Source organism: Myotis lucifugus, unplaced genomic scaffold (genome assembly GCF_000147115.1).
Source record: "Myotis lucifugus unplaced genomic scaffold, Myoluc2.0 scaffold_87, whole genome shotgun sequence".
NCBI classification, from domain to species: domain Eukaryota; kingdom Metazoa; phylum Chordata; class Mammalia; order Chiroptera; family Vespertilionidae; genus Myotis; species Myotis lucifugus.
The window spans coordinates 4,232,725-4,244,260 of NW_005871135.1; the positions used below are offsets into that span (position 1 = coordinate 4,232,725).

Below are 11,536 nucleotides of genomic sequence, written 5' to 3' on the forward strand. Positions count from 1 at the left end.
TTGCAAAAAACACAATATTTTATTGTTTATAATTTTGTACAGTATGATAAGTTTTGTAACACTCCCCAATATGCATTGCAGGCTGATTAGTGCATGTTTGACAGTAATAAGTGGTTTGACGCCTGCCACCAGGTGTTTTCCTGTTAGAACACACAATGCAGTCCCGTTTTCTTTGTCCCACATCGGGAATATGTAGTTTATTGTTTAATCCGACACAAAACCCGCTGACATTTCTTGTATATATCTTAGTAATTTTACGATATTTTGATTTAATTTCTTGTGCCATTTCAAGATAAAACTTCAGGGAAACATGCATGTCTCAAAAAGTTGCGTTGAAATAACTCAATTCCCCTTAAACACTAATAAACTGCAATGTCCCCTGAGAGGGGACATCCGAGTGATATGCTAGAATTCCGATGTCCCCTGAGAGGGAACAGCGGAGTGCAAAGGGTTAAACTTCACCCTGTAGGTGAACTTCAACTATCGGGTGCCCCAAAGGTCAGTCAGATCAGCATGCTGTCCACATGAAGAAAAATGATGCAAATAAGCAACTCACCAGAAGTTTATTTGATAAGCGTGGGATGAGGACAAGGAACATATGCTTCATACTGCAGCTTTTCTTTCTGCCTGGACTCTGACCCACTTATAAGTCAGTCCACATTTTCCTAGTTCTAAAGCCAGTGGAGAACACTGTTCCCTGGGGGTTTTGCAAATAATGTGCTTCATTCAGCCTCGAGGAGCTGAATCAATCAAAGCTAACTAAGGAGGGTAACTGGAGAGGATAGTGGAAGGACCCCATGCTCACTGGTTCCCTCCAAGAAACTTGAAAGCATTATTGCACAGCTTTTTGGCTTTATTCACTGAAAAATTCTTCTGCTGCGAAATACAAACTCCTTCACCATAATAAATACTGTTTTGATAACAAAACTGTACTTTTCTCAAATACCCAGATGGGAGACCATATGCAAAATAAACTCCAAGGAATTTTTTTATTGGCCATCTGCTAAAATTGGAAAGGAAGCCTGCATTCTCCTCTAGTTTTCACAGAAATTTCCACTGAGAATCCTACTTGCTTCCTCCTGGTGCCACCTGCTGATCATATTTGGGAACCAGTTTTGCAAATGGTTATAGCAGAGGAGTGTGGATCTTCCCCTTTCTTTAATCCTAATTAATCCTAATTAATGTCAAAAATAAAATACCCACAGTGTCAGTTTTTGGGATGTTTCACAGCTACTCAGACCTCTTCCTGTTCCTACCAAGAATCACAAAGCAAAGCCCACATACTGGTCTGAGAGCTCATTGCCATGGCCCTGGCAAGACAACTTACTCTCATAATTAAATGCACCATTTCTAATGATGCCTTCGGTTTAGCTTTATCAGTCAAAATGTAAATGCACAACCCTTTAATACAGTAATTTCACTTTGAGATGCCCACCTGAAGGAAATGCTGGCACAGGTGTAGAAAGATATGTATCTGAGAGAATGCCCAACAGCATTACTTAGTAAACCAAGGAATTTGAGAGCTACCTAAATGTCCATCAACAGAGAAGTAATTTTAAAAGTTATGGTGCATTCATATAATTGATTACTAAATAGCACTGACATGGAAAGATGCCTAAAACATATTCAGTGGGGAAAAGAGCTAAAAAAGAGAATGTATGGTAAAATCCCATTTTTAAAGAAAAAAAGCTATGTGTGTTACAGTGCATATTTTTTTATAAATAGGAAACAGCTGGAAAAATATACACTAAAGTGTCCAGTAATTTCTGAGTGGGAATATTTTTTCACTTTTTACATTATACATTCCTATATTTGAATTCTTAAACTGAATGTATAATTTTGTATTAAAACAAAGGTGATATTAAAAATTAGAATGCCACATGTGTTCTTTTTTAATTCAGATTTGCAGCTAGTGAAGCATTGATACATGGGCAATCTTTTGGTTTGAGTATTTGCATCAAATACTCAATGGATGCTCACAATCACTCCGAGGTTACAATCATTTCCCCATTGAACAGCTGAAGAAATGGGGCTGAGAGGAGAAGAGACTTACTTGAGATCCCATGAGGAATAAGTGATGAAACCAGGGTTTTCCAGTATGATCGGGTTTTCATAGTCTTGTTCTGCATGTGCCAGACCCTGAATTAGCAGATTCTAGATTATTGTCCTTTTAAGAGACAAAGAATTCCTCCTTTATATTAGGGAACTATCCATTCTAAGTACCTTTAGCATTAATCAAATGGACTGTGACACTGAAGAGTTTAGAATGCTACAACAGAAAGAGACGAAGCAATTGCCAACCCCCACACCCTCATTTTACCAATGATAAAGAGTCTATCTGAATGACTAAACTAAAAAGCTGACAGGTAAGCAACAAGCACTTGCTCAGCTTCCCATCTTTCCCACTAAACCTCCTCCTCCTCTGGGGCTTCCCATCTTGGCAACTGCATCCCCACCAGATTCCTGAAAGCATCAACTGTACCTTCCTCTGCATACCCCTCTCTGATCTGTCTCCAAGACCTGTAGATTCCACCTTCGAAATATCCCTCACATCTGTCCTTGCCTACATAAGACATAATGTCTTAATACAACCATCAGCATCTCTTTTGCCTTTATAACAGTGTTGGGGATTCTAGCCAGGACAATAAGACAAGAAAAATAAATAAAGGGCTGATTGGAAAGCAAGAAATAAAACCATCCGATTCTCAGAGAACATGATAGTCTATATAGAAAATCCCATCAAACCTTCAAAATAAGCTACTGGAACTATTAGGAGAGTTTAGCAAGGTTGTAGAATACAAGATTAATAAATAAAAATCAATTGTATTTCTACACACTCACAATGAATAACTAGAAGTTGAAGTTGAAAATCAAAAGATTGCCCATGTATCAAAAATTTGAAATACTTCGGGATAAATTTAACAAAAGATATGAAAGGGCTGTACATTAAAAAAAAAAATCACTGTTCAAAGAGATTAAAGAAGATCTGGGTTCCAGTGAAGATGGCAGTGTAGGTAAATGTGATACTCAAATCCTCCCACAACTACATCAAAATTACAACTAAACTACAGAAAACTCATCATTCAGAACCACCTGAAATCTTGCTAAACAGAACTCCTATAACTAAGGATATAAAGAAGAAGCCACACCAGACTGGTAGGAGGGGTGGAGACACCAATGTGCTGGTCCTATACCCACAGTGGCGAATAAAAATCAGGAGGTATATCTCTTTGTAATTTTTAAGTACTCTTACCAATTAACACTTGGAGTGCGGGAAACGAGTTAAGTTGGCTCGCGTGAATTGCGCGTACTCCGCGGGAGCCGTCTTTAACTCGGTTCATATAGATTTGCGGTGGAGTGCGGGAAACGTGTAAACTCGGGCCGATTGTAACTGCGTATTACCAAATATTTGTTTGTAATCCACCCTTTTGGTGGATGGAACAAAACCAAAAGACAGAGCCATCTTATATTTTGGCGGGAAATTCACCCGCACTCCAAGTGTTAAATGCAATGAGGGATCATGGAGTGGATCCTGTACCAGAAAAAGGACATTAGTAGGAAAATAGGAAAAATTCAAATAAGGTGTATAGTTTACTAATATTATACCAATGCTAATTTCCAAGTTTCAGTACTTGTATAATCCTATCTAATAATAGACAAACATGGTAATTAACCATACCTCCGCTACGCTTCCCATTGGCTAATCAGCAGGATATGCAAATTAACTGCCAACAAAGATGGCAGCCAGCAGCCACGCAGCTGAAGCGAACATGAGGCTTGGTTGCCCCGGCGATGGAGGAAGCCAAGGTTCCCCACCTGCACGGCCCTGCTCTGAGCTCCGGATGCAACAATGTTGCAATTATAGAAGCTAAACAAGCCCCAGAAACCTGCTTTCAGCCAGCTGGGCTCAGAGCTGGAGCCGCAACAAAGTTTCAATTACAGAAGGTAAATAAATCCCAGAATAAAAAAAAAAAAAAGAAAAAAAGAGACTGGGAGCTTCAGTTGCAGGCTTGGCCTGCCTGAAAACAGCCCTCAGCCCCTCATCCAGGCTTGCCAGGCACCCCAGTGGGGACCCCCACCCTGAAGGGAGTGCGGGCAGCCTGAAAACAGCCCTCAGCCCCTCATCCAGGCTGGCCAGGCACAGTGGGGACCCCAACCCTGAAGGGGGTGCAGGCAGCCTGAAAACAGCCATCAGCCCCTCATCCAGGCTGGCCAGGCACCCAAGCAGGACCCCCACCCTGATCCAGGACACCATTCAGGGCAAACCAGCCGGCCCCCACCCGTGCACCAGGCCTCTATCCTGTATAGTAAAAGGGTAATATGCAAACTGACCCTAACAGCAGAAAGACTGGGAATGACTGGTCACTACGACACACACTGACCACCAGGTGGCAGATGCTGCCCTCTGGTGGTCTGTGAGCTCCCACATGGAAGAGCTCTGCTCAGCCACAAGCCAGGCTGATGGCTGCCAGTACAGCGGTGGTGGTGGGAGCCTCTCCTGCCTCCTCAGCAGCGCTAAGGATGTCCGACTGCAGCTTAGGCCTGCTCCCCGCTGGCAAGTGGACATCCCCTGAGGGCTGCCGGGCTGCCAGAGGGATGTCTGATTGCCAGCTTAGGCCCAATCCCCCAGGAGCAGGCCTAAGCCAGCAAGTGGTCATCCCCCGAGGGGTCCCAGACTGCGAGAGGGCACAGGCCAGGCTGAGGGACCCCCCCGCCCCCCCCCCCCCGCCGAGTGCACAAATTTTTGTGCACCGGGCCTCTAGTATATTAATAATAAGGAAAGCTAGATGAAGGGTATATGTGAACTCTCTACTACACATTTGCAACTTTTCTGTAAGTCCAAAATTATTTCAAAACATTTACAAAACTGAAGGCATTTCCAAACAAACAAAAGCTGAGAGAATTTGTCACCAGCAGACCTGCAAGAAAATTCTTTAAGTTGAAAGAAAATACCAGATGGAATCCCAGAGCTACACAAAGGAAGGAAGAATTCTGAAAATGTAAATGTATGGGTGAGTATAAAAGACAAATATACTCATTTTTCAATTTCTTTATAAGTAACTAGAGGCCCGGTGCAAGAAATTCGTGCACAGGTGGGGTCCCTAGGCCTAGCTGGCGATCAGGGCCTATTGGGGCCATCTCGCCCAGTCCCAATTGAGGCTGGGCCAGCCGGGGCCTGCCAGCTGCTGGCTGGGGCCTGGGGGCCTGCTGGCCGAGGCCTGTTGGACAGGGCCTGCTGGACAAGGGGAGGGACCGCAGGAGGTTTGCGGCCATGGGAGGTTGGCTATGGGAGCGCACTGACCACCAGGGGGCAGCTCCTGCATTGAGCATCTGCCCCCTGGTGTTCAGTGTACATCATAGCGACTGGTCAACCAGTCGTTCTGGTCATTCCAGTCATTCGGTTGTAACAGTCACTTAGGCTTTTATATATATAGATGGACTTTTCAAAGCAAAAATAATAATGTATTATGAGGTTTATAACACAGAAGTAAAATATATGATAATAGCTCAAAGAACAAGAGTGGAAATAGAAATATAATGTTGTAAGATGTTTATATTTTACTTGAGGTAGGAAATACTTAAAGGTAAATGTGGTAAGTTGAAGATGCATTGTAAACCCTAGATTCTAGGGGCAGGGGAAAAACTAAAAAACACCTTTAAAAGAAGTATAACTGAGAAGCTTAAAGAGAAGATAAAACAAAACACTAAAAATATTCAATTAATCCAAACATATAGTATAAATAGAAAAGAAACAGCAAGAGGGCATACTTGAATCCAACCATATTGGTGATTACATTAAGTATGAATGGGCTAGACACACCAATTAAAGGGCAGGGGTTGTTAACCTGGATAAAAGACCATACCCCAATAACACACTGTCAAAAAGAAGCACTCTTTAAAAAATGTAGACAGGTTAACAGTAAAACACTGGTAAAAGGATATACCATGAAAATTCTAAGCCAAAGAAAGCCAGAGGTGTTTTATTAATATCGAGTAGACTTCAGGACAAGGAAAGTTACCTTATAAAAGAGTCAAATCATCAAACTAAGAACAGAACTTTAAAATATGTAAAGCAAAAACTGACATAACTAAAATGAGGAGACAGTCCACAATGTGAGTTGGAAATTTCAACATACTCTCTCAATGACTGACAGAACAAGTAGGCAGTAAATAAGTAAGGGATACGTGAACAGTACCAAGTACCAATTTGACCTAATTGACATTTGTAGGATGCTATCCCAACAACTCCAGAGTACATTTTATTTTCAAATGCACATAAAACATTCACCAATATAGACAATGGGTCATAAGACAACTTTGTAAATGGGTCATAAGACAACTTTCAATACAGTTAAAATGAGCAAGGTAATACTGAATACATATTCTTTTTTTTTTTTTAAAATATATTTTATTGATTTTTTACAGAGAGGAAGGGAGAGGGATAGAGAGTTAGAAACATCGATGAGAGAGAAACATCGACCAGCTGCCTCCTGCACACCTCCTACTGGGGATGTGCCTGCAACCAAGGTACATGCCCTTGACCGGAATAAGACAACTTCGTAAATGGGTCATAAGACAACTTTCAATAAAGTTAAAATGAGCAAGGTAATACTGAATACATATTCTTATGTCAACAATTAAATTAGAAATCAATAACAAAAGATACTGGTAAAATTCCAAAATTATTTAAAAGTTAAACAACACATTTCTAAATAACCCAGGGGTCAAAGAAATCTCAAGGGAAATTATATAACATTTTGAACTTAATGGTAATGAAAATGTAACATACAAAAATTTCCAAGATCTAAAGCAATGCTGAGAGGAAAACATTGCTTTAATGTTTAAAATCAATGAACTTAGGTTCCCCTTTAAAATAGCTTTTAACTTAATATAATAAAGAATTAACATTTAAAAATAATAATAAATAAAATAGCTTTTTTATATTAGAAAGAAGAGATAAGTAAACCCAAAAGAAGTAGAGAGAAATAATAAAATGATATAGAAAATGGACAAACAAGAGAGATAATAAAATCATAAATTGGTTCTTTGAAAAGAACAAAAATATTAATAAGCCTTTAGCTAGACTGATCATAAAAAAAAGCAAACACAAATTACCAATCTTAGCAATGAAGTAGGGGAGGATCACTACATATCTCATAGATGTTAAAAAATAATAAGAAAATACTATTTTTAAAAATGTTATGTCAATTGATTTGACAATTTAGATGAAATGGACTAGTCCCTTGAAATAAAAATTATCTATATGTATTTTTAAAAATAAAGAAACATATTCCCAGAAAGAAAGCTCCATGCCCAAATACCTCCAATAGTGAATTCCATCAAACATATAAGAAATGATACTAGTATTATATAAAATCTTCAAAAAATAGAAGAAACATTTGCCAAATCACTTAATGAAGATTGCCTGATACCAAACCAAACAAAGACATCAAATGCCAGCATTTCTCATGAACAAAGACACAGAAAATCCTAACAAAATGTCAGCAAGTAGAGGTTAGCAGTATATAAAAAGAATAATATATTAGAACCAAGTAGGACTTATATCAGGTTAGTTTAACATTTAAAAAATTAATCAGTGTGATTCATAATATTATCAAAATAAAGAAAAAAACCATATCATCTTCATAGATACATAAAGGCATTTGACAAAATTAAGCACCCATTCATGATGAAAAACTTTCTGTAAACTATAGAAGACATCGTCTTCAAGTTAATAAAGGGCATCTATAAACAACCTCTAGTTAACATTAACATCATATGTAACAGTGAAAGGCTGTATGCTTCCCCCAAAGACTGGGAACAAGGCAAGGATGTCCACTCTAATCACTTCTGTTCCACATTGTATAGAGGTCCTAGCCCAGGGCAGTTTAACAAGAAAAAGAAATAAAAGGCACATAGGTTACAAAGGAAGAAATAACATTTGTTCACAGATGAATTAATTGTATACATAGAAAATCCTAATAAATCTACAAAAAGGGACTTCTAGAATTAATAAGGGAATCAAGCAAGGTCATATGATACAAGTTCAAAATTAAAAAGCCACTTGGATGTTTATAACTAGCAACAAACAATTGGAAAATGAAATTCAAAAATATCATTTACAATAGCATAAAAAATAAAAACTTGTAGGGAAAGCTATAAAACACTGCTGAGATAAATTAAGGAAGATATAAATAAAGGAAGGGGGAGTGGGAAGAGAGTAGACAAAGAACTTGTATGCATATATGTATAACCCATGGACAGACAATAGATTGGTGAAGGCCTGGGGAGGGAGTGGGAAGAGGGTACAGGGGGTCAATGGGTTTGGCTGGTTTGGCTCGCTGGATAGAGTGTTGGCCTGCAGACTGAAGGATCCTGGGTTTGATTCCAGTCAAGGGCTCATGCCCAGGTTTCAGGCTCGACCCCCAGCAGGGGGCATGCAGGAGGCAGCAGACCAATAATTCTCTCTCATCATTGATGTTTCTATCTTTCTCTCCCTCTCCCTTCCTCCCTGAAATCAATAAAAATATATTTAAATTTTTAAAAAAATAAAAAGTCATGTATCTAACTCAGCATTGTTAATATGTCCATTGTCTCCAAACGGAGCTGTAGATTCCAAGTTCTAGCAGGCTTCTTTGTAGAAATGGGACAAACTGATTATAAAATTGACCCAGAGATGCAAAAGTAGCCAAAACTATTCTGAAGATAAACCAAGTGGGAAGACTGGCACGACCTGATAAGACTGACTATAAAGCCATAGCTTTCTTAGCTAAGAGTAAACACACAGATGAATGGAACAAAGTAGAGTCCAGAAACAGACCAAAACATATATGGCCGATTGGTTTTCAACGAAATATTTCATGCTCAAACATACTGCTTCAATATGGAATGGGTGATTTGAAAACTGATTCTGGAACAAATTGACACTTAAAAGGTTCCCCCGCCCCTCAGTTTGTCAGACCTACTCCCTGGCCTTGAAGCGGAGCCTGACCTCCCACATTTCATACCCTGGGACCACACCTCCAGGATTCACTCAAATAGTCCCAGTCCTCGTATGGGCTCAGCCATCTGCTCCAGCTCTGTTGCTCTGTCTCCCTGGCTCCCCAAACCCTGACCTCCTGATGCAGCTCCAAATATCAGTATCAGGACTGTCTCCTCATGTCAGGACCCACTTCTTCAGTTTACCTACCTGTCACCCTACCTGTTCAACTCTGCAATCTGCCGTGGTCGCTGCCAACACCAACTGTGTACTGTTAGACACTCCCTTGTCCAGTCTCAGCTCCCTGGGGACCTCTGGCCCCAGCTCCCAGCACACAGAACCCAGGACACGGTCGCAACCACAGTATGATTCAAGGCCATGGGACGGAGTGCCATCTACCTGAGCAGTAAAGAGCTGGAACTCGTCAGGCAGAATCCAAGAGCGAGGGTAGAAGTTGTACTCCTCAGGAAAGAGATTCTGCATAATTCTCACTGCTCTGCTCAGAGTAATTTTACGCACCATCTCCGTCATGCCTGGGGAGGAGAGAAGCTGTGAGGTTTTAACAACAGTGGGCCACTAGCTATAAAACAGCCATTGTTTGGGACTTTTAAAACCACCCACCCGACACAGTCACTTTTCAGACTGGATAAAAAAAGGTACGAGTTGTTCCCCACGGCGGTGACTCATGGTTTGTTAAGACCTACCAAATTAATGAAAAATTTGAGGTGATAGGTGAATTTTTTCCTTATAAAAATGAAACATCAATTCAAAGGAATGAGTTTCCACCTAGCTTATTACTCCATTCTTTGTCAGCCACCTAGATAATGAATAAAGAGAAGCAGTTATAGCTTACATTTAAAACTTAATATCTTTTTAAAATTTGGGGCCACCATACATATTTCTGGGATTCCTTGCATCTTATACCCTAGAGAACAGTGTCTAGTAGACTGTGCTTACATCATGAGAAGCTTAATTAAATTGTTTGTTTTAATCTTTTATGAGTATTAAATGTATAAAATAAAAGTACATATACCTTTCAGCATAAAATCTATCTCCCTAAAATAAGGACAGGGACTGGAGAAGATACCACAGTATAATTATAGTTTAAGGGGAAAATGGAATCCATAGGAGTTCTTCAGTTCTAGGTACTGATGCGGACATTGACCAGATCTCAATAATTTATCCAGAAGGAACTGAAATATCTCACTTATAAAACATTTGAAAAGAATGGCGGACTTTTTTTCCCCCACATCTTTAGTAACACTGACAAGAGAAGTGAGTGTTTATCCTGGCAAATTTTAAGCAAATTATTTTATATTTTGGCATGCTTATTTCTCAAAGCAAATATTGCCCCTAAAAATGGCCTTCACACCCTAGCCTGTTTGGCTCAGTGGATAGAGTGTCGGCCCAAAGGGTCCTAGGTTCAATTCCCGTCAAGGATACATACCTCTGTTGCAGGCTTGATCCTGGCCCTGGTGGGGCACGTGTAGGAGGCAACCAATCGATGTGTCTCTCTTACATTGATGTTTCTCTCCCCTTCCCTTCCACTCTTTAAAAATCAATGGGAAAATACCCTCGGGTGAGGATTAACAGCAACAACAACAAAAAATGGTCTTCACCCTGTAGTCCCATTGCTGACACTAGAAAATTGCTGAGAGAAGTATTTTTTTTTTAATCCTTGACTGGAATTGAACCCAGGACCCTTCAGTCTGCAGGCCAACACTCTATCCACTGAGCCAAACCAGCTAGGGCTGAGCGAAGTTATTTTTAATAGAAAGTACCAAGTTTCATGTTAGCTCGGCCTGTCCGAATTATCACACCTTCCAAGAGGACACAATCAGAGTGAATGAGGTTTCTCTAAACTGCCATGTGCAGGAAGCAAAGGGTAAACACTTGAGAATGGAGGTTTTAATAACCTACTTCTTGATTCCCTCAGCATATTAAAAAGAGCAATACACCTAAAAATTGCAGCTTCAACATGTCAATGCCCAGGTTCTTAGTTCTTGTTTAGAAGGATATAGAGCAGGATTAAGCAAGAAATAAAGGGGCTTAAAAAGTTCTAACAAGCCGAAACCGGTTTGGCTCAGTGGATAGAGCGTCGGCCTGCGGACTGGAAGGTCCCAGGTTCGATTCCGGTCAAGGGCATGTACCTGGGTTGCGGGCACATCCCCAATGGGAGATGTGCAGGAGGCAGCTGATCGATGTTTCTCTCCCATCGATGTTTCTAACTATCTATCTCTCTCCCTTCCTCTCTGTAAAAAATCAATAAAATATATTTAAAAAAAAAAAAGTTCTAACAAACTATGCTCTAATGTGGACTCTTCGATATATAAAAAAATAAAAATAAACAAACTCACTGAGGACACTGTCCTGAGCTTCCCAAGAAATATGCATGAGTTTGGAAAATCAAAGCTCTTCCTCTTTATTCCCCTATGAAATTTTGAGTTATAAACACTGGAGCTGAACATAGGGGACACAAAAACAAATTGTCCGTTTTCTTGGGAACTCTTCACTCGTGTCTGACAAAGGTTTCCATTAGTATTAAACTAAACCCTC

General features: G+C 40.0%; 1 protein-coding gene across 2 annotated transcripts in view; it reads right to left on the reverse strand.

The window, feature by feature from the left end:
• Nucleotides 1-11,536, reverse strand: part of TTLL11 (tubulin tyrosine ligase like 11) — a 212,580-nt gene that overhangs the window by 133,595 nt on the left and 67,449 nt on the right. Inside the window, exon 4 of one of the 2 annotated variants that reach the window (XM_014457912.2) lies at nt 9,380-9,513. In XM_014457912.2, the coding sequence (XP_014313398.2) occupies nt 9,380-9,513 (134 nt within the window). Of the gene's footprint in view, nt 1-2,053; nt 2,091-9,379; nt 9,514-11,536 lie in introns of those variants that run through there. The other variant, XM_023755957.1, reaches the window with a different exon arrangement.